At 37.8% G+C, this 25,552-nt stretch overlaps 1 protein-coding gene across 3 annotated transcripts in view; it reads right to left on the reverse strand.

Moving 5' to 3' along the window:
• The window catches only part of fgf12b (fibroblast growth factor 12b), a 107,215-nt gene that overhangs the window by 60,208 nt on the left and 21,455 nt on the right, over positions 1–25,552 (reverse strand). Inside the window, exon 1 of one of the 3 annotated variants that reach the window (XM_087283307.1) lies at positions 13,649–13,966. The exons of 1 other annotated variant lie outside the window; for it this stretch is intronic. In XM_087283307.1, the coding sequence (XP_087139433.1) occupies positions 13,649–13,754 (106 nt within the window). In that variant the 5' untranslated portion in view covers positions 13,755–13,966. Of the gene's footprint in view, positions 1–37; positions 444–13,648; positions 13,967–25,552 lie in introns of those variants that run through there. One more of the 3 variants, XM_087283308.1, reaches the window with a different exon arrangement.

Raw genomic sequence — 25,552 nt, forward strand, 5'->3', positions numbered from 1 at the left:
TGTCTGTGTGTGTGTGTGTGTGTCTGCAGTGTCTCACCGGTGTCGGTGATGCTCGGTTCGGTTCTCTGCGCACACAGACACCGCAGCATGTGCGCTCCTTTCTGCCGGAGCAGCCGCGCAATCCTCATCGCAAAATCCCGCCACAGTCCCGCGATCCGACCGTTCACAGAGACGCCTTCATCATCATTACTGTCACATTCATCATCATCATCATTACCGGGGATTCTTTCACGCGCTCCTCTTCGGTCTCAGCGCGCCGCAGACAAAAGGCTTCCAGCACGCGCTACAGCGGCTCATCCTCGCGGGGATGCGCACGGTAACACACACGCCAGCCGTTCAGTCTCCCGGTGAGCATCGCGGTGAGCGTTAATGACCGTTAATGACCGTTAGTCGTGCCGTTATTCTGCGTGGGGCGCGAGGGAAGACGCCGAACACCACACACTGCCTGCGCGTAGTCGTGGGCGGTGACGTAACGGGGAGCTCGCTGACGTCACCGTGCAGAGGAAAACACAGCTGTGTGGTGAAATGAAGCGGGGTTTATTTATCTACTTAACTGGATTTATTAGGTGCGTATTTCAGTTCAATTGTAACATTACACCCGTTTTAAAGGTTCCACTAATCTTAGCTGTTAGTATCAACATGTAAGTCATTAATTTTTAATAAGTAATTTCTTTTGTATATCGGCCATGATGACAGTACATCATATTCCAGCTTGTATACAGCTTAAAGTGCTATTTAAAGGCTTAACTACACTGTAAAAAATGATATGGTCAATTACAGCATGTGTTTTCAGTTCATTGTAACTTGTTAAATTAAGTTAATCATGTTAACCTTAATTGTATAAGTTGTGCAAGCTGTTTTAAGTCAGTTTAACATAATATAAATTCAATTACTCATAAGGTTATTTGATTCAGCTTAAAAAATGAAGGCAACCAGGAAATAGGTTAATTAAGCAAGTTATGTTAATTAGTCAGGTCATTGGACAACAGTTCTGGTCTGTGGATAATAATAATAATAATAATATATATATATATATATATATATATATATATATATATATATATATATATATATATATATACAGTTGAAGTCAGAATTATTAGCCCCATTGTATTTTTCTCTTTTTTTATATTTTACAAATAATATTTAATAGAGCAGGGAAATGTTCACAATGTGTCTGATAATATTTTTTATTCAGGAGAAAGTTTTGTTTGTTTTATTTCAGCTAGAATAAAATTTTAAATTAAAAAAGAAAAAACATTTTAAGGTCAATATTATTAGCCTCTTTAAGCTAAATTTTTTCCAGTAGTCTACAGAACAAACCATCGTTATACAATAACTTGCCTAATTACCCTAACCTGCCTAGTTAACCTAATTAACCTAGTTCAGCCTTTAAATGTCACTTTAAGCTGTATAGAAGTGTCTTAAAAATATCTAGTCAAATATTATTTACTGTCATCATGACAAAGATAAAATAAATCAGTTATTAGAAATGAGGTATTAAAACTATTATGTTTAGAAATGTGTTGAACAAATCTTCTCTCTGTTAAGCAGAATATGGGAAATAAATTAATTATTGTCAGCCACTTTAAATGTAATAAATAGTTTGAACAATAACACACTTACAGTTGAAAAATTAAAAATAAAATGTCAACGTTTAAATTAAAATGGGATTTTAAAATTTAGTTAAAAATGGCACTCTTCTTAAAAAGCTGCTGTACTTAAATGTAAAGCATTATCATAAAGTAGCCTATTAATTTCAAAATGTTTCTTGGACCTCGTAGGTTATACAGTATGTCATAATATTCATACATGAACTCTGTTTGATCATTTTTAAATATATGTTGCATGTATATATATGACTTATTTGTATATCTTTGAAATGTAAACTTTAGCTTGTATTTTTAAATATATGAATTGGATTTACATATTTAAATTAGAAATTACATCTGCTTACTGCTCGTTAGAGTAGGCTACGTGTGTCAGAGAAGCAAGTCATTAAACCATACCTGTCAACATTTGGATATAAAAATACGAGATGACAACCATTACAAATATGGGGAGAAAAATAACCTTAAATGGAAAAATACACGACAAACATTAAAAAAATGAAGAAAAAAAAGTTTAGCCTATTAAAATCAGTTTCCTGATCACATGATTGCGTTAAAGGGTTAAAAGTGTGTTCAGTGTTTTATTCAGCGATTCCTCAACATATCACTAGAAGGAAGCCTGCGTACCACTTGAGGAACATGTACCACAGTTTGAGAACCACTGGTCTACAGAACAAACCGTCATTATACAATAACTTACCAAATTACCCTAACCTGCCTAGTTAACCTAGTTAAGCCTTTAAATGTCACTTTAAGCTGTATAAAAGTGTCTTGAAGAATATCTAGTCAAATATTATTTACTGTCATCATGGCAAAGATAATATAAATCAGCTATTAGAGATGAGTTACTAAAACTATTATGTCCAGAAATGTGTTGAAAAAGTCTGCTCTCCATTAACAGAAATTGGGGAAAAAATAAACAAGCGGTCTGATATTTCAGGGGGGCTAATAATTCTGACTTCAACTGTATATATAGGGGCGATTTTAACCAATAAGTGGCCCCAATAAATATCTAGAAGTATAAATTACACCTATATATAACATCGTTTTCTACAACATTTTGTGAGGTGAGAGTTAAACAAATACAATTTTAACGTCATTGAATATTATTTAAGACAATCTAATATAATTCTAATATAATATTGTATTGCTATGTAATAATAATAATATTACAAAATAAAATATCCATCATGGAGCAGTCCAGTGGTCAAAATTCTAAAAAAAAAAAAAAAATGTTTTATTAATTTTAGTAGTAAGTTTATTTTAGGAAAACTGATCTCATTTAAAATGTAGAGGTTGCATTATTTAAAATGTCGAAAAGAAGATGTGAGTGATATAAAAAATAAATAAATAAATATTTTAAAAAGTTGAAAGGATGCATTTTGGAACTTGGGCCCTATAACTGGAATTGCTTAGGGCCCCAAAAATAGTAAATCCTCCACTATATATATTATATATATTTCAGAATCTAAATATTATGAGACAAATTGTTCACAAAAGGGTGAATTATTTATCTTAAACTGTATGCCCCACACTGTAAAACACAATTATATGATCAATTAGTCATGACAGCATATGTTTTTACTTCATTTTAACTTATTAATCATGTTCTAAATTAATATTATGAGTTACGCAAGCAGTTTTAATTCAGCATAACTTAATGTCTGCTTAATGGACTCATAGGGTTAATTTGATTCAGCTTAAGAATTTATGGCAACCAGGATTATTTTACCGTGAAGTACATATCATTTTCCTTCGGCTTAGGCCCTTTAATCATCAGGGATCACCACAGAGGAATGAACCGCCAACTTATCCAGCAGATGTTTTATGCTATATGTTTTATAACCTATAGCGCATGTGTTTGGACTGTAGGGAAAACCGGAGCACCCGGAGGAAACCCACGCCAACATGGGGAGAACATGCAAACTCCACACAGAAATGCCAACTGACACAGCCGGGACTCGAACCAGCAACCTTCTGGCCCAGTTGTCATGTGTGGAGTTTGCATGTTCTCTCCGTGTTGGCGTGGCTTTTCTCCGAGTGCTCTGGATCTCTCCAACAATCCAAACACATGCGCTATAGGGGAATTAAATATAAGCTAAATTGGCCGTAGTGTATGAGTGTGTGTGTGAATGCAAGAGTGTATGGGTGTTTCCCAGTAACGGGTTAAAGCTGGAAGGGCATACACTGTGTAAAGCATTCATATCAGACTGTTAAATATCACATATCGTATTATTACACACCTTCTATGTACTTCCACTGTCAGGGACTAATTTTTCCTTGAGCAAGAACGAAATTTAAATAAGCCACGTGTGTGTTATCTGTGTAATATGCTGTATCGAATATATTGTGTGGTCTCTAATTTAGTGACCACAGTGCAGGGGTGATGCGGGTTGTAGTCGCACGAGGGCAGCAGAGAACAGCAGAAACAGCGAGACAAACGTGCGCGCGCCTGCCACCGTCTGACTTCAAGCAGCAGGACTCGCGCAGGAGATTCACTCTCTCCATCCAAACAGCACAGGATAAAAATACACTATTGATTAAAGGATTAAAGATAAGCTTTAAAGATGAAAAGGTGTTTTTTATTCACAGTAATTTTAGGATCATCAAATTTTTGTTTGTTAAATTTTATTTTTACATTTTATAAATACATTTCTCTCTCTCTCTCTCTCTCTCTCTCTCTCTCTCTCTCTCTATATATATATATATATATATATATATATATATATATATATATATATATATTTAATTGTATCAGTTTTTTATTTTATGTTTTCTGCTATCATTTTATTTTACAGATTTGATGTTTACATATATATGTTTACACATTTTTAATTAATTAATATTTTAGCTTTTATTTATTTTACTTTCAAGACTAAATAAAAAGTAAATATTTCCTAAAAACTGTCTAAAATGCACACAAAAACATGACAAATATTCATTCATTCATTTTCTTTTCGGCTTAGTCCCTTTATTAATCCAGGGTCGCCACAGCGGAATGAACCGCCAACTTATCCAGCATGTGTTCTACGCAGTGAATGCCCTTCCAGCTGCAACCCATCTCTGGGAAACATCCACACACTCATTTACACATATACACTATGGAGAGTTTAGCCTACCCAATTCACCTGTACCACATGTGTTTGGACTGTGGGGGAAACCGGAGCACCCAGAGGAAACCCACGGCAACAACGGGGAGAACATGCAAACTCCACACAGAAATGCCAACTGACCCAGCCGGGACTCGAACCAGTGACCTTTTTTGCTACGAAGCAACTGCTACTTACTGTGCCACCGCGCTGCCCAATTAAACATTTATAAAGGTATATCATTTTATTTAAATTGTATTATTATTTATTTTAGTTTTATGAGTTACTTATAATTAACAACCCTGGCTGAAGGACTTTCTTAGCCTACATTTATAGGTTTTTCTCACATTTTGAATGATGTTTTAGATCATTCATTCATTTTCTTTTCAGTTTCCTCCCTTTATTAATCTGGGGTCACCACAGCGGAATGAACCGCCAACTTATCCAGCATATGTTTTACACAGCGGATGGCCTTCCAGCTGCAAACCAGTACTGGGAAACATCCATACACTCTAATTCACGCACATACCCTACGGTCAATTTTCATTCATTCATTCATTCATTTTCATTTCAGCTTAGTCCCTTTATTAATCTGGGGTCACCACAGCGGAATGAACCCCTAACTTATCCAACGCGGAAGCCCTTCCAGCTGCAACCTATCTCTGTGAAACATCCATACACACTCATTCACACACATACACTCAGGACAATTTTAGCCCACCCAATTCACCTGTACCGCATGTCTTTGGACTGTGGGGGAAATCGGAGCACCCAAAGGAAACCCACGCGAACGCAGGGAGAACATGCAAACTCCTCACAGAAACGCCAACTGACCCAGCCGGGGCTTTTATTATCTAATTATTTTATTCACTAATCATACACAATTTAAGTTTCATTATATTAGCAATAAATAATCTATACCAGGGGTGGCCAACCCTGTTCCCGGAGAGCCACCTTCCTGCAGATTTCAGTTGCAACCCATATCAAACACACCTGCCTGTAATTATCACGTGGTGTTCAGGTCATAATTAATTGGTTCAGGTGTGTTTGATATGGGTAGCAACTAAAATCTGCAGGAAGGTGGCTCTCCAGGAACAGGGTTGGCCATGCCTGATCTATACTAACTCTGGCTTAAGGATAATTCAAAGTAAAATACAACCATGCCAAAACTTTCATTATTAAAATCGACGTCATGAAAGCATAAATATCTCATACGTCATCATTTATTTATTATTCCATGTAGGAAATACAAGATACATGTCACTGCAAACTGCACTGCATACAGTAGGCTTCATTTTACAGATTCAGATTTAAGGGTGACACAGTGGTTAGCACTGTGGCCTCACAGCAGGAAGGTCTCTGGTTCGAGTCCCAGCTAGGTCAGTTGGCATTTCTGTGTGGAGTTTGCATGCTCTCCCCGTGTTATTGTGGGTTTCCTCAGGGTGCTCCGGTTTCCCCCACAGTTACATGCGCTATGGGGGAAATGAAGAAATGAAATTAGCCATAGTTTATGAATGTGTGTGAATAAATGTGTATGGGTGTTTCCCAGTACTGGGTTGCGGCTGGAAGGGCATTTGTAAAACTAATTTCTGGATAAGTTGGCGGTTCATTCCGCTGTGGCGACCCCCCCCCCCCTTCCCAGTTGTAAATTAAATCTTGACTCCATCCAATCATAAATATTTGGTTACATTATTTTTATAACATTCATATTTAGTAATAAAATCCTTTCTGTATCTTGTATGTGAATTCATTCAAAGCTAAAGTGTTTGTATAAAGTGAATTAATTTGGTGTTTTAAAGGAGCTTTGAGTAATTATTGAGGATGAACTACCGTTGAAGTCAGAATTATTCGCCCCCCCTGTTTATTTTTTCCCCAATTTCTGTTAACGGAGAGCAGATTTATTTTCAGCACATTTCTAATCATAACAGTGTTAATAACTCATCTCTAATAACTGATTTATTTTATCTTTGCCATGATGACAGTAAATAATATTTGACTTGATATTCTTCAAGACACTTCTGTACAGCTTCAAGCTGCGGTCACACAGGGCTTTTCCTCTCATAGACTTCCATTCATATGCATGCAAATGCGTCAGACCGGAAACGCAGGGTCATGCGTCAAGTTTCGCAGGTTGCTGCGGTGCAAAGTTCAAGCTTGGTGAACTCTGACCTGCGAAATTGCATCACTTGACTGCGTGAGACCAATCGAGGATCAAAACATGACCTCTCTGGGCAGAAATTTAAATCATGGAGCAATCGCTCGCCTTTTTAATGTCTAATAAACTTGTTTAATCCTGCCTCTTTTCGCAGCGCCGCACGACAGAATATCGCATGCTCAAACTCTAATGTGACCACAGCTTAAAGTGACATTTAAAGGCTGAACTACTTAGGTTAACTAGGCAGGTTAGGGTAATTAGGCAAGTTATTGTATGATGGTTTGTTCTGTAGACAGTCGATAAAAAATAGCTTAAAGGGCTAATAATATTGATCTTAAAATGGCTTTTAAAAAATTAAAAACTGCTTTTACTCTAGCTGAAATAAAACAAACAAGACTTTCTCCAGAAGAAAAAATATTATCAGACATGCTGTGGAAATTCCCTTGCTCTGTTAAACATCATTTGGGAAATATTTACAAAAGAAAAAAAGATCAAAGGGGGCTAATAATTCTGACTTCAACTGTATATTTTAAATTTTAAAGCTTGTTTTAATGTTCTGAAGTTTAGTAATTGTGTAAATGTGTAGCTGAAGTATATTGTAATAAAAGTAAATTGATCCTCAAACCTCTCTCTCTCTCTCAGTGTAATTTACAAGGTGAGGAGATATTTGTGTCAGGTTGAAATGAGAAACACAGCTGGACACACAGATAATCAAACGCACGAAACATGAGTTAATAACCTGCGGATTGATGAGAGGAACAATATCCCGACCTGCTCTGTCACAAACAACATATTTCTTTAGGACAGTTGATGATTCTTATCTTGCTATTTATTATTACTATTTTTTTTATTGCTAAATTCTTTGTTAAAATTCATTCATTTTCCTTTATTTATTAGGGGTCGCCACAGTTGTATAGGTTCTGTGTGGTCTAGCGTGCTGTAATTAATGTTGGTGGTTCCTGCACATGTCTGTAATCATAGAAAAACAGAAAAATGTCTCCACCATAATCTATGCAAAAGTTATTGCATTCCAACTGATGAGAGGTGCTGTACAAGCCACAGAGACTGATCATTGTTTTCATATTTCACTATTCTTTTGTTTGATCAAACATAATTCACTGTGTTTGGACCGCGTCAGACATATAAAAGGATTACTTATGCACATCAGCTCAAAAACAGAGGAGAATGGCCCTGAAGCACACAGCATAAGGTAAGAGATGACAGCTGTCTGTGCTATCTGGGGCTGCTTATTGATCATAAATGTATTGTTTTCACTTCTGCGCCATGGAAACACCGAGATTCATTCAACAACTGTTTGATATGTGAATATAACTTAGTAAAAAGAATGCTAGAACTATATGAGCACCGGCAAGAGCTTTCATTTGAGCTATAACTTGTACATGTGTCATATGAAAAATATGAAAGTGAACCAATGTTCAATACCCAGCTCGGGTCTCCAAAATACTGTGTATTTAAGTGTAAATAACTTTTATACAGTCGAATAAAAACCAAAGTGATGCCTATGTGCATGAAATATAGATTCTACACTTTCAAACGAAACCGCTTACGGGAGTCTGGTGCAATGCTAGCCCTTTAACTCTTAAATCGAAATTCGATGTCACGGACACGATACCCAGTTTAACTGGTAACTATACTGGTAACTATAACTAACTGGCAATACATTTAGTTATTTTTTAAAAATGCAACACAAGGATTTAATGCATACTTTTGAAAGTGAAAATAATGCAAAATAAACATAACAGATTAATTTCCTTAAAAACAAAAAATTTGTAACATTTTTAAGATGTAATGCACACGGTAAAAGTAAAAAAAAGTAACACAAATGTAACGCAACACAATACTTTCCTTAAAAGGTAACCAATTTAGTTACTTTTTAAAATATGTAATACAAGACTTTAATGTATTTCATTTAAAAGTAAAATACTGTATGCTCTTGTTGTGACGGTTATTTCAAAATTTCGTACACAAGGCATCAAGGACAAATAAAGCAGGATGAATAGACAGATAGAGAATGGTGTTAGAAACAAGAGAGTGGAACTGCTATATTATTTTTATACAGTGTTGAGCTTTATGGCTGCCATTTTCAGACGGCAACACACACACACACACTAATCCACACAAATCCCTCTTCGTCATCATCCTCATCACCAGCAGGTATTTTAGTCTGTCCTTATTTACTGTTTTACCTTACAAAAACACAAGTCAAATCTGAACCCACTTTTAAAAAATGACTATAGTAACTTTTAATAAATACTATAGTATTTTTGAACCATTTTATAGACAGGTACTTGAATGAATCTGTTGTGGTGATTCTATAGTTGCTATGGTAACACAACAACTATAGTATTTAATCTGCTGTGGTCATTTTAAAGTTGCTGTGGTAACAAAACAACTTTACTTATAATTTGCTGTAATAACTCTACAGTAGCTATGGTAACACAACCACTATAGTAATTAATCTGTTGTGGTGATTGTATAGTTGCTATGGTAACATAACCACTATAGTAATTAATCTGTTGTGGTAATTTTATAGTTGCTATAGTAACACAACCACTATAGTAATTAATCTGTTGTGGTAATTCTATAGTTGCTATGGTAACACAACCACCATAGAAATTAATCTGTTGTGGTACCTTTATAGTTGCTATGGTAACAACAACAACTATAGTGATTAATCTGTTGTGGTGATTCTATAGCTGCTATGGTAACACATCCATTACAGTAATTGATCTGTTGTGGTAATTTTATAGTTGCTATAGTAACACAACCACTATAGTAATTAATCTGTTGTGGTAATTCTATAGTTGCTATGGTAACACAACCACCATAGAAATTAATCTGTTGTGGTAATTCTATAGTTACTATGGTAACACAACCACCATAGTAATTAATCTGTTGTGGTACCTTTATAGTTGCTATGGTAACAACAACAACTATAGTGATTAATCTGTTGTGGTGATTCTATAGCTGCTATGGTAACACAACCATTACAGTAATTGATCTGTTGTGGTAATTTTATAGTTGCTATGGTAACAACAACATCAATAGTGATTAATCTGTTGTGGTGATTCTATAGTTCCTATGGTAGGACAACTACTATAGTAATTAATCTGTTGTGGTGATTCTATAGTTGCTATGGCAACACAACATCTATTGTAATTGATCTATAGTGGTATTTCTACCGTTGCTATGGTAGCACAACCACTATAGTAATTAATCTGTTGTGGTGATTTTATAGTTGCTATGGTAACACAACTACTACAGTAATTAATCTGTTGTGGCGATTCTACAGTTGCTATGGCAACACTTCAACTATAGTAATTGATCTGTTGTGGTGTCTCTATAGTTGCCATAGTAACAACAGCTATTGTAATTCATCTGTTGTGGGGATTCTGTAGTTGCCATGGTAACACAACAGCTTTTGTAATTCATCTGTTGTGGTAATTGTATAGTTGCTATGGTAGGCACAACCACTATAGTAATTAATTTGTTGTGGTTATTCTGTAGTTGCTATGACAACACAACAACTATAGAAATTAATCTGTTGTGGTGATTCTATAGCTGCTATGGTAACACAACAACTATAGTAATTAATCTGTTGTGGTAATTCTACATTTGCTATGGTAACACAACAACTATAGTAATTTAAACAAATGACCAAATAATGTAGTTATTCTACATATGAGGTATAATAAACAGCAATACACTAGAGTTTACTGTAGTACAAACTAGTATACGACAGTATATATTACTGTTTGTCAGTTCACTGGTTAATATTACAGTATGCTGGAGGCTTGGGCATTCATTTTTTAAAGTGTTGTAAATACTATAATATATACAGTACAACTATCATATGGTTCATAAACACTTTAATATTTATTTTAAATTATTGTAGTAGATTCAAGTGAGAAAAGCAGAGAAAACAACACTAACAGAGAGATAGGTTCAGTCCCGGACACATCATACATCAGTAATTATTATCCAGATATGTCATATAATAATGCTAATGACAGTAATGATTTGACACTGTCGAACGTGACATGACACTCATATTAAGGCTTAGTCAGTGACCCCGGTGCACTCTGGGAGATTTTATTTTAGCACAGGTTGTAAAGATGAACTCTGAGCACCTCAAAATAAACCTGATGATACGTGGTTAAAAAATGTACCATGGTGTACCTTTAAACCAGTAATCATGTAAACACAAGTAGCAAGATTTCACAAAAGCTATATATTTTCTACATTTCTTAGACAACAGTCACTAATGTGTGTGTATGTACATTATTTACAACAGCTTTAAACATTTCTCTTCCTGTCAGAGTCAAAAACTGGACCACAGTTTCAGAAAAAGATATACAGAATCACACACAACTATAAAATTACAGAATGACAAAACAACAGAATGATAGACAGACAGACAGGTAGGCAGACAGGTAGATAGATGGATGGATGAGTAGATGGATGGATGGATGGATGCATGGATGGATGGATGGCTGGATAGATAGATAGACAGACAGACGGACGGACGGATGGATGGATGGATGGATGGATGAGTAGATGGAAAAACAGATAAATAGATGGATGTTTGCTTGGATGAATGGATGAATGGTAGAGACAAATGGAAGAATGAAAGAATAGATAAACAGATCAATAGATGTTTTCTTTGGATTGATAAAAGGATGGATAGATAGATAGATAGATAGATAGATAGATAGATAGATAGATAGATAGATAGATAGATAGATAGATAGATAGATAGATAGATGGATGGATGGATGGATGGATGGATGGATGGATGGATGGATGGATGGATGGATGGATGGATGGATGGTTGAGTAGATGGAAAAACAGATAAATAGATGGATGTTTGCTCGGATAAATGGAATATGGAATGGTAGATGGAAATGAATGGTAGAGACAAATGGAAGAATGAAAGAATAGATAGATAAACAGATCAATAGATGTTTTCTTTGGATTGATAAAAGGATAGATAGATAGATAGATAGATAGATAGATAGATAGATAGATAGATAGATAGATAGATAGATAGATAGATAGATAGATAGATAGATAGATAGATAGATAGATAGATAGATAGATAGATTTACACAAGATTGTAATGCATTACTTTTAAATTGATCCAAACACTGCTATTAGCAGTCAAAATAAGTCCACATGAGATTAGCAGACACACAAACAATGCATTACAAAAAATAAACCCAAACCCACCATCACAGAAAATCTTTAGAAACAGACTTTCAATATAAACAAAATCAAACAATTTGTGAACAAATGATCCAAGATGCAGATGTGCTCTAAATGTTCGCGTATGATATGAGTCTAATAGCCTGAGAAAGACTTTCAAGGGTAATGTATGAATGTATTAAATGTCTTTTTTTCACAAGTAATGCTGGAATCTTATAACTCATTATAACTGTGCTGTGGTTAATATAATAAATAAAAGGTAAACAATGTAATTTGACACCACAATAATTATTACAGTTTTTCTCAGTGGCTTTGGTGCATTTCTCACTACACTATTTACATTTGCACAACAGTTAATGCATTTCTCAAAACAATTAGTGCAAACTGCAAAACCTAGATGATAACCTGCAAAAGCGCGTCACATGCTCAAAATGGAGAGCTCATTCCTCAAAAGCAAATAATCATGTCAATCAAACTGTCAGTATCGTCAAAATGAAAAGTCCTGACACCATTGCTTATGAACACGATAGTCAAATGGCTTAGTCATGTCTTCATTATTAGTTTACTCTGGATATTTTTTCAATGCAAAAAAGTCTGATTTAGGTGACACGTCCTGAAAATGCTCAAGACACCCCTGTATACTGTTTGCACAGCCGTTTGAAAACTACAGTAAAGTGAGACATCACTGCATTGAGTGAGTTATCCGAGTACAAGACACTGAATATGTATGTTTCACATTTTTACTGCATTTGCTCCTTACAATCCTAATTTACTCTCAGCATTGTGCAAAAGAATAAACACCCCCTTATTTACAACAAACATACACTCCTTTAGGTAGAGCAGCGCACAACTGTACACAATATTGCAGAACATATTGGAACTGAGCCTACAACACACACAGGTCTGCAAATCATCAAATTGTTCAATTTTAAAGACATTTTCAGGAAAATAAAGATTTACATTTGTTTTATAAAATTAGTTTGACAGATTTTGACAACAAGTTCAACATTTTTGTATGTAATGACTGAAGTAATGAAATGAGGACTGTTAGTTTTATATAGAACAAGTTTAGTTCATTTTGACTGACATGACATAAGCAAATGATAATGTTATAAACAGCAGAGAGTTGTATTAAAGCAACTGATGCATGTCCGAAAGCATTCACAATTTGTTGAAAGGAATGAGAAACTGCTACTAGGATGTGCCCAAATGACTAACTGTTCTGGGAAATGCATGACCTGTTGTGCAAATGTGAATAGTGCAGTGAGAAATGCACCAAAGCCACTGAGAAAAACTGTAATAGTTTACACTGCATTTGTAAATTTTACAATATTACTGGCAAAATGTGCAAGTGCACAGTAAATGAACAATTATAACTTAATTGTAACTGTCAATTATGTTTGTAAATTTCACACTATTACTGGCAAACAAATTTGTCAGTGATACTACAAAGTTTACAGCAATTTCTACAGTATTTATGTTTCCATTCCCAGTGTAAAGTTGCTCCAGATTCTACCCAACACTGCTATTAATATACCAGCGCTAATAATCACTACTAAAAGACTGACCAGGTTCAGCGCTGACGCTCTTGACCGCTCCTTCATCCTCATCCTCATCCTCTCCTTTATTGCCGTGAGAAAGCAGCCGGCGAAGCAGACTACAGTAGCGCGTCATGTTTGTGAGTGTGTGTGTGTGTCACGTCGCTGTCAGTTCAAACTCTCAGAGCTGGAAATATGTGTGTGTCAGTCTTGAGCCTCTCTCTCTCTCTATGCATGTAAAACACTCGGTCAACGAATGAGTGACTGTCGGTTCGCCTCTGATATTTGCCTGTGCAAATGTGTGTGTGTTAGAGGGTGTGTCTGTCTGTAATAGAGACGGACGGATGTGTGTGTGTCAAATGTCCCCACAAGTGTAGCAAAACCAATAAAGTTTGAACCTGTTGGAACATTTTTGGGGTCTCCATGAGGAAAAGGCTCATAAATCAAAATAAAAGGTTTATGAAAATGTAAAAAAAAACGAATGTTTCTGGTGAGGATTGGTTTAAGGGTATAATGTTGGGGTAAGAATGATAAATTAAACACTCCCTGACAAAAGTCTTGTTGCCTATCTAAGTTTTAGGATCAGCAAATAATAAGTGGACTGCTAGTTGATGATTTGGTCAGAAGTGTCTTATATGAAAGGTAAAGGCCTCTAGATTTTGCTTATTTGAGCACAATAAAATCTGATCATGCCTTGATTATTAATGATTTGATTAGGACAGTAAGGTCTGACTCTGCTTAGACTAAAGTCTCATCACTGAACAGAAATAATGTCCAGTATAGAATATAAAGTCCTGCTGCAGTGGAGACAGAATGAATATTGTGTCTGACTCCATCATGAGCTTGGAGGACTGCATCCATACATCTCTGCACTGACTCAAATCACTGATTAATAAAGTCATCTGGAATGGCAGAGAAAGCGTTCCTGCAGGACTCCCAGAGTTCATCAAGACTCTTTGTGTTCATCTTCAACGCCTCCTCCTTCATCTTACCCCAGACATGCTCAATAATGTTCATATCTGGTGACTGGGCTGGCCAATCCTGAAGCACCTTGACCTTCTTTGCTTTCAGGAGCTTTGATGTGGAGGCTGAAGTATGAGGAGCGCTATCCTGCTGGAGAATTGTCCCTCTCCTGTGGTTTGTAATGTAATGGGCAGCACAAATGTCTTGATACCTCAGGATGTTGATGTTGCAGATCTCTCGCACGCCCCCATACTGAATGCAACCCCAAACCATGATTTCTCCTTCACCAAACTTGACTGATTTCTATGAGAATCTTGGCTGCATGCGGGATCCAGTAGTACTTCAGCAGTATATGTGATGATTGGCATGCAGTTCAACAGATGATTCAGCAGAAACATTGACCGTCTGCCACTTTTTCAAGTGATCAACTAGTAGTCAAGTTATTATTTGTTGCTCTTACAACTGGCATCATGTTTGTGTAAGTTTCCTCCGGGTGCTCCGGGTTCCCCCACAGTCTAAACACATGCGCTTTATGTGAATTTAATAAACTAAACTGGCCATAGTGTATGAATTTGTGTGTTTGTAAATGTGAGAGTGTTTGGGTGTTTCCCAGTACTGGGTTGCAGCTGGAAGAGCATCCGCTGTGTAAAACAAATGCCGGATAAGTTGGCGACCCCTAATAAGTCTTAAGTCGTCAAGAATCTTGAACACCTTGATTATTTGGATCAGGTTGGAGCAAAACTGTGCAGAGCTGCAGCCCTCCAGGAACTGAGTTTGAGACCCATCGTTTATATGCAAAAAAATATGTGTCAATCAGAGATTCGATCATGAAATAACTATTATATCATTCATTCATTTTCTTGTTGGCTTAGTCCCTTTATTAATCCGGGGTCGCCATGCACAGCGGAATGAACCGCCATAACTATTATAGTCGTTAACTAAAACATTTTTATTGCTAGTTTTGTTTAAGTAAAGTCTGCTTTATCACTTTCAGTATGAATAATCTATTACAGCATTTCTCAGTCTCTTTGGCACATTTCTCCGACAAGAATTGAATTTAGCAAAACAGTAAATGCATTTGTCAAAATAACACGTACAAATAGCAAAACATCATGGATTCCCTGCAAAAGCCAGTTTCTTGCTCAAAATCCTTAGATCATCTCTCAAAACTAAATGTATGTTTCAATGAACATCATTCAGTGCCGTTGGAATAACATGTCCTTGGGCACTATTTTGACGCAAAATGCAGGGCGCAAACGCTTTTAGGGCGCATTTTTGCTAATTTAAAGAGCCCATATTATACATGAAATAGGGTCATCTCTTGGTTGTAAGGGTCTCCAACAACAGTTTAATATGCATGCAAGGTCAAAAAACACTTTCGTGGTCTTATAATCTGCATTTATTTTTACCTAATTATCCCAGCGACTCCTGTATGAATCGTCCAGTGATTCATTTGTTCCCAAACTCCTCCTTAGCGCGAAGCTACTCTGCGCTGATTGGACCAATGACAGCCTGTTGCGATTGGTCGACTGCCTTCAGTCAGAGAGTGAAATGCCCAACAGCTAATCAGCAATATAAAAGTAATCACAGTTCATACACGCTCGATAGTGTAGGCGTGGAGTTTAGCTGCCAGTGGGTCAATGTAAATACAGACTATGGGCTTGAAAATACAGACGACTGACTATTTTATTGAGCAAAAACTCCAAAAACAGTTGAGGAGATCTCCTAGCTTCTCACTCTGCTCTTTTCACAGACACACACACACACACATATTAAACAAACACACACACGCACTTAACCCTGCTCCGGACGACAACGCGCGCACACACACACACACACACACAAACACACACACCTCCGGACGACAGCGCGCGCAAACACAGACACACACACTACTCCTCGTCCACGGAGCTCCGCAAACAAAGCAGCACGCTTCGCGTTTTTAACGTGACTTTGCACGCGATATGAGAATATAGCCAGTTAACCTGATACAGTACACGCGGTTACAAGTAACAAATCACAACTAAATACATTTGCAAGCTAGAGTCAACGAGGCAACTTTAATCGCACGTACTTACACTTGAGAAATGGAGGAAGAAAAATCCATCCTGACGTCCATTAGTAAGTTACTCTTTACTGATCCTTCCTTTAACAAACGCTGATGAAGTATTCTTTGTAGCATGTAGCTTCCAGAAGTTTCCAGTAGTTTCCAAATGCTTGGTTATAATGCTGAGGTTTCATGTTTGGGTAGAGACTCGATATATCCATCTGCAGTGTGACTTCAATCGACCGGCATGTTTGTGTGTATGTGTGTGTTTGTGTGTGTGTGTGTGTGTGTGTCTGGGTTTCTGCGTCAGAGGGCGGGGCCTCAGGTTTGAAATCTCCCGGGTTTGAGCGTGCACGTGAATAACTTGGTTTTGTTCGTACGTCATGGCGAAACACCTAATGAATCGGTATCAAGGCGACTAGTTTGAAGCACTATGAGTCGACTCTTTTATAGATGAATCAACCGTTTTAAACACTGTACTCTTACAGATTTAAGCCTTAGCTGGATACTTCACTTCACTTAGAGCTGTTTTACACACTACATGGAGGGGAATTTTCAAAAACCCATAATATGGGCTCTTTAAGGACGGGAAAATCCGCTTTGTGCCGTGGTGCATGGTCTAAAAGGGTTGAGTTCATTTTCTTAATGAGTTATAGGTGTGTTTTGAGAATAAACCAATTAGAGTCTCATCTCCCATTCCCTTTAAGACCCAGCTGCGTCACGCCATAAGTGCATTTTGACATAAAGTAAGTTCGCTTTCGCTCTCGTGGATAGGGAAACCTTACCGCACGTACATCAATTAGCCTATAAGTAATTCATTTCGTTTGTTAAGCGCAAAGATTTGTTTAAAAACTATTTCTAAATTCAGTTCTAATTTCCAGAAAAAGAATAAATGAACAATAATAACAAAGTATGTTCAAAAACAAATGTTGGAGTTATTTCCAAATACACCTGCCATGCCCCATATGGTCTAAAACCTGACAGGTGGACAAATCTAAGCCTGTTTTTAATAAAACAAATATAAATATGGATATAATAAATAATACTGCTAATAATAATAACATTATACAAAAGCAAATTGAATGAACTGAAAAAGCCTCCAGAGATGAAGAAAGTATGACGGCAGTGATTTTTAAATTCATGTTGGCTAGAAAATACTATTTGTAATAATTTTGTAATATTTTAATAATTTATATTTATATCCTATATATCCTTATTATCCTATATATATCCTTAATATTTTATATCTTTTTCATATGTAAAGATATTTGCGTATTGCTCTGCATCTTGTGTGTAGTGTGTAAGCCAGGCGCACTCTGCGCCAGACAATAGACCGACTTTGTTCTGGTCAAAAGAACAGACTATTTACAGTTTCTCAAAATAGCAACGCGCCAAAACACACCTGCTTTTTTAGACAAGAACGCCTATGGGCAAACATTTAAGCGCAAATGCATATGCTATTTAAACAACGTGGCGCAATGCCTCAAAATGACCCTTACGCCAAGCTGAAAGTAGCAAAAGAGTATTGCATCCCGCCTTGTGCCACATTGCGCCGGGTGTATGATAGGGCCCCTTGTGTTAATAGCCGCGTTTCCACTATCGCGCCTAAAGCAAGCAAGCCAGGGCGAGCCAAGGCCAGTCACGTTTCCACTGTCACTTCCGGGGGCTAATCGGGCCAAAGCGGGGCTTTCTTGGGGCCAGCGGCCAGCCTTCTTCGGCCCGCCGAATACCTTGGGCCAAAGAGCTCTATTGCTCTTATGTGCTGAAATACTGAACACTTTCCTTTACTTAAGATATAATATGCAACATCCTTAAATAAAGGGGAATCACCAATTAAGCGTCATATAGCCTATAGGGAAAAACATTATGTTTCAGGTCTCTCCGGAGCATTTGGGCTGAATGTTTGACATCGTCTATCTATATGAGGGTGTTCAAAATACATTTTCTACCGATGGAGAATTTCTGTGGTGTTATAATATGGATGGCGCGCTCCCTGCACTGGCAAGACCACTCGATGTTCGAGGCCAACAGTCGGTCGTCGAGTAAATGAATATGATGAATGCGAACACACAGGTTTGTGCTTATCGACATATCATGTACTGCTGAACAGTAACATGTCATTTGTTTGTTTCGGTTGTCTTCATTTTAATAGTTTCGCGATGATGTGCTTTATCTGCCTGATACCCACTGGAGCGGGCTGGTTGTGTGACATTTAAATTGGGGGACGTTCTGGGGGAGGGGTTTGCGTGACGGGGGGGTTGGCGGAAGTGATCACAAATTAAGGAGCGGGGAAGGGAGGCGGGGTGGAGTGACAACGCGGGGAAGCCATCACAAACTGAGGAGCGATCACAAACCGAAAGCGGCGAGAGCGTCAATGAGAACCGGCGCCAAGAAACATTGCGGCGCGTCTTCTCCGGTGTGAGGTCAACTTTGAGCTATGATATGACGCGGTTCGGCGGCAAGCAATCAGAATGAAGTTGTCCACCGCTTGAGAGGTGTTTAGAGAACACAGACCTGTGACCACAGTTGTTTCCAAGAGTTTGATTATTGCGGTTGCTGGATTTTCAATTATTGAAAATTGCGATGACGCGGGGCCCCCTAATCACGCGGGCCCCCCCCCGCGGTGGTGACGCGCTGCAAGCTACTAGCCCGACAGTGGAAATGGACATGATTTCAGCCTCACTGCTCAACCTCCCAGGCGATTAGCCCGATAAAAGCCCTGGCTCGCACTGGCCCGACAGTGGAAATGCGGCTATTGTGTACAGATAAGACCAGAGGTGTCACACTCATTTTAGCTCAGGGGCCACATGGAGGAAAATCTATTCCCAAGCGGGCCGGACCAGTAAAATTACGGTATATATAACTTAAAAACAACAACTTCAAATTGTTTTCTTTGTTTGAATATTATCAACATAAAACATAAAGCTGGAGCGTGAGGACCACACCATCTCACAGAACTTCCTAACTTTTTTATATAGTTGCTAATTTATTTGGATTCAAACAATCTCATTCAGTACAATTTGCTTGTCCAACAATGATAGTTGGGTTTAGGGGTGTGGGTGCCGCGCCTCTTTTTTTATATCGTACGTTTTCATACGACTGAACTTGTACGAATTAGCCACAAAACTAACAAAATGTAAAATAGTGAATTTCCTCGTGAGAACACCTCAGTGTGGTGTGGCAGGGCATACATGTGGTCTTTCTCTCTGAGAAAGCTGTAAAACTGATGCTGATTCAGGATACTTTATCGCAGGGGTTCTCAACCTTTTTCACTTTGGACCCACTTCCATCTCTGATCAATTTTTGTAGGCCCACCTGAAAAATATATTTTCTCAAAAATATTAGTATGAAAAGCTCATTTAAACCGTTGTTTATTAAAAATATATGTATTATATATGTATAAATGTATTATATATATATATATATATATATATATATATATATATATATATATATATATATATATATACATATATATATAATAATATATATAATTAATAAACAACGGTTTAAATAATATATATACATATATATATATATATATATATATATATATATTGATATATATATATAATACATTTGCTGTGCCTTCTATCATTTTCTATTATCATCATTTTATTAAAAAAATATATATATATATATATATAATTTCATTTAAATTTAAGAACATATAAAATTAAAACTGCATAATATATTTTGATATTTAGTGACTATAACTTATAATATATATTCACTGATCTGACTGAATATCTACTATTAAATATCTACTATTCAAAAATATACAGACAAATGTAAAATACAGTAAAGCACCCTAAATCGTGTTGATCTGATGGCGGTTGAGTTTGCAGCTGGATATTATTGGGAGATCGCTGACAGGAACAGTCAACAGCTCCGGCAGAGCACGTCTGAAACTCATATGCAGGTTTATTTTACAGTCTATGACAGAGACACCATTGAGCTTCGCTAGATCCTGCGTGGGCACACGTCTGTTATAAATCCCTCACAGGACAGTACAACAACTATGCAGATCAGTTAAATAGTTCACACAATAATACACATGAGAGACTTTCACTTCACGCATAGTTTGTGAACGAACCGACTTACGTGTTGCTTATTAGTTGCAGACGCGATCATGAGGCTGTTTTTGCGCCGAGTTTGAAGCAATCAATCACTGAACTGGAGAAAGTGCATAACTGCGTTCATTTTAATAAAGCATAATAAAAATGAGATATAAAAATTATAGTATTATATTGAGAGTTAATTTTAAGCCAGCTCTTGGCCCACCTTTAGGATCCCTGAGGCCCACTAGTGGGCCGCGGCTCACTGGTTGAGAATCCCTGCTTTATCAGATGAAATTAACCGTTTGAAGTTGCGCCATCATGTGGACACAATTGGAACAGCAGCTTCTTTTATTGAAAAATTGCCAACCCAGGCTCATTCTGAAAACGTAGTCCAGCGGACGTTTCTGGAGACTGCAAAATACGTCCCGGGAGGTACGTATTTGTGCAGTTTTTGTTTTCGCGAATTCGCAAGAGGCCGATGTGTGCGTTTTTTCGTATCTCGAACGTCTCTCGCGAGTGCCGTTCGCGCCTACGCTATTTTCGCATCAACCCACAAGAGGTCGCTGTCTGACTGACCGAATGATTGACCCACCCTTCTCCTTCCTTGAACCCAACCAGTTTTACCGATTGACCCGCTAGCCTGCCCGCTCACTTCCCTAAACCCGAGCAACAATTTAGAAAAGACATCTAGAAAAAGAAAATCCTTCGTCTGTTTTTTTTTTACCACGCTTTCGGATTTCACCACGTTCTCACCCTGTTATGAACTCGTCAGCTTTATTTTTTGGATTCTGTTTTTGTCTTACCTGGTTTCTGGAACCGCTCTTCCCCGGACTCGAACCCGGTCGCCTTTGTCAACTCCTCCTCTCTGCATCCGCAGGCCGCCGACGCACACGATGAGCTGAGCGGACAAACTGATTGCGGCGGGAAAGCCCTCCGTACGGAGATAAGCAGTCAGCTGGCAAGCGTGAAAGGAAAAAGGCGTCACACCGCCCCGTAGCTTTCGCTTAAAAAAATTAAATGCAGCCATACGTACCTCCCGGGACGTATTTCGGGGTCTCCAGAAACGTCTGCGGGACTATGTTTTCAGAATGAGCCTGGGTTGAAAATTGCAGCTCGTTTTTATACTTTACAGAATCATCTTGCAGGTCGGATTAAACCTGTTTGCGGGCATGATATTAGTACATTTGACGCCCCCTGGATTAGACAGTGAAATTACTTAGTCATGTTTTATGCTGTTTGTTCTGTAATTTGTTGACAGATCACGTCATCTTGATATAGAAAGGAAAAGACAGCACAGCAGAGCACAAAGAAAAAACAAAAGTAGAAATGTGTACATAGGACAACCTCCTTTGAGATGCACCTTCATTAGAAAGCATCAAGATTGAAGAAAATACCAACTGGCCACAGCAACCTTCTTGCTGTGAGTTGACATTGCTAACCACTGCCAGTTTAGTTCATCAATTCCCCTATAGCGCATGTTTTTGGACTGAAGGGGAAACCGAAGCACCCAGAGGAATCCCACGCCAACACCGGGAGAACACAGCAATGTCAACTGGCTCAGCTGGGATTCAAACTAGCGACCTTCTTGCTGTGAGGTGAGAGTGCTAACCACTGAGCCACCGTGCTGTAAATTGTTTAAATTAATAACAAAGACTTTAATTGAATTAAAGTGCAATTTTGATGTCGGATAACATAAGCATTATTTTCCCGCATCTTCCTCTAATCATTAATTACAACGCTGAACAAAGCTGTTTTTTACAGTAGCCTTTATATGCGTCACGCTGTAAGTAAATGATTAAACGCAGAGCATTACATGAGGGCTGGAGTGTTCTCTGCTTGTATTGTGTATAGTACACTTACTGCATTAATAATACATGCAGTCTGCTATTCTAGTCTGCTTCACACACACACACACAAACACACACTTCCTCTCTCTCTTTCAAACACACACATACACACACACAAAGAACACAAAGAGACACACAGACATACATGCACCCACACAAACACAATAAAGCACAATGGGTGGGTAGCACAATCGCCTCACAGCAAGAAGGTCACTGGTTCGAGCCCCGGCTGGGTCAGTTGGCATTTCTGTGTGGAGTTTGCATGTTCTCCCCGTGTTGGAGTGGGTTTCCTCCAGGTGCTCCGGTTTCCTCCACAGTCCAAACACATGCGCTATTGGGGAACTAATGAACTAAGTTGGCTGTAGTGTATGAGTGTGTGTGTGTGTGTGTGTGTGTGTGTGTGTGTGTGTGTGTGTGTGTGTGTGTGAATGAGTGTGTATGGGTGTTTCCCAGTACTGGGTTGCAACTGGAAGGGCATCCGCTGCGTAAAACATATGCTGGATAAGTTGGCGGTTCATTCCACTGTTGCGACCCCTGATTAATAAAGGGACTAAGCCGAAAAGAAAATGAATGAATGAATGAATGAACAAAGGAATGATAGACACACACAATCACTTACACACACACACACACACACTAGGGTTGGGTTGATAGACAATGCCGTAGTTCATCGCAGATGACCGGCAGACAAGAGGATGTTGAGCCGGTATTGCAATCCTTCACAAAAACACACACTCAGGCACGGTTTACACTGATATGTCTTAGTTATGAAATATGCCACGAAAACAATCAATGTCCACACTGTGTTTTACACTCTAAAAAAACAATGTGCATTAGTATATTCAAGTTTCGACAACATTTAATAAAATGAAGTACAGATAACAAACTTTATTATGTCAGCCAAATCTTTTCCTCTTCAATCAGAGGCATTTTACATAGCAAAAACCTCAAATTTCAAGTCAAGTACTCAAATACAAAATAAGTTGTTTCAATAAGTTTTTTTTTTTATTAAAATTGAAAACACACCCAGTGTTATGTACATTAAAAAAAAAATTTATTTGCTTGTTCAAACTACTTATTTAAAATAAGCTGATTCAACACAAATCTTAAGATTTTATTGGAACAACTTAAATTTTTTATGTCCAATCTATATAAATTAGTTAAAAGTGTTAAGTTAACTTAATTGATTTGTGTTGGAACGACATGAATGATGTGTGGAACCCTGCATTTTTCACAGTGTACTTAATTGTAATGTAATGTAATGTGTATTTATATAGCGCATTTATTGTGTATGGCCATACACACAAAGCGCTTCACAATGATGAAGGGGGGGTCTCTCCACACCACCACCAGTGTGCAGCATCCACTTGGATGATGCGACGGCAGCCACAGGACAACGGCGCCAGTTCGCTCACCACACACCAGCTATTGGTGGAGTGGGGAGACAGTGATCGAGCCAATTCGGTGGAAGGGTATGATTGGGAGGCCATGATCGTAAGGGCCGATAGAGGGGCTATGGCCAGGACACCGGGGTTACACCCCTGCTCTTTCACGAGAAGTGCCATGGGATTTTTAAAGACAGAGAGTCAGGACCTCGGTTTAACGTCTCATCCGAAAGACGGATTACATGCACAGTTTCGAGTTTAGAACCTCAAATAAATTAAGTATGCGGAATTGTTACTTTTTTGTTTGTTCATGTTTCATGTTCATGCTTGTAAGAAATACATTTAACAACAACATTTTTGGTTTTCCGGCCAAAATTTTTAATTTTTATTTAATTAATTTATTAATTTATTTTTTTATTGAACCACAGGTTTTCATTGTTTTACAAAACAAAAACATGTACTGTCCCATATTATCAGCATATAAAAAAAACATCGCTGTGCGGACTTAAAAATACAAAACAACTCCATTAGTGTGGAAAAATTGAGTCATCAACCCAATTTCTATCTCTAAATATCGTTTTAAAGTGACTGACTGATATATTTACCTTTAAATTTGCCACATTTTTAAATTGATGTAATTATCAATATTTTCCCCTTTTGAAAACTTAATAAAATTGTCCTGGCAACTTAAAAGTTTGAATCTAATCAGCATTTTAAATTTTTTAAGTTAATAATGTATTAAACTATGTAGTGGTAACAGACCTCTTGAGTTATTTTTTTAGAGTAGCATTTCTGAACAGCTCTCCATCCACACTATACTGCTGAAAACACACATCACATGATCACACACACACACACACACACACTTATGCGCTGCAGCGTATGTGTGCGTCTGAGTGCCAGGCAGTCAGCGGGTGCTTAGAGCACTAAACCCCACAGAGCAGTGCACATTGGACAGTTAATCAAGGATGTACCGCTGGATCACGTCTCACTACAGTGGCTAAACCTGATATTTAATTAATCTTGTCTCTATCTAACAACTCTTCAGTCTTTTGAATCTATCAGGTAACGTGTCACAGCGTAAGTACACTGCTTCAGTCTTTCGCTTTCACGCTTGTACTTAGTCATTTTGGCTGGTTCCTGTTGTTTGTGCACCATTTTTACCAACCAAGTCTGTGGACGGCATTTAAGCCAGAGTCCTGCGGCATTTGTGTGCAACTTTTCTTTATTTATTTATGATTTGTTTATGGGTAAAACAAAGACCATGCGGGTCAGGTAGTTAAAATGGTAGGCTACGAATAGTTAATCCGTTATGAATTAATTAATTATTCATAAATAATTAAGTTACCTCCGCCTATGACGACGATGCCATCGTCCATCGCAATGTTTCTCATTAGACTTCGTACAATGCCAAATTGGTCGACATCGCCCAACCCTAACACCCACACACAGACTCACACACACAGATTCATGTCCATCAAACACAATTATGAGTGTGTGTAAGCATCAGCAGCGTGAGAAAGGCGATCTGCGCTTCTGCGTAATGCAGAGACATCGGCGGCTATTCTGAGTGTGTAAAGATGGAGTTACTGAGAGCCGGAGCTATTAATACTGCTGTTTACACACTCAGA

Source organism: Danio rerio, chromosome 15 (assembly GCF_052040795.2).
Source record: "Danio rerio strain M-AB ecotype USA chromosome 15, GRCz13ab, whole genome shotgun sequence".
Classification (NCBI taxonomy): domain Eukaryota; kingdom Metazoa; phylum Chordata; class Actinopteri; order Cypriniformes; family Danionidae; genus Danio; species Danio rerio.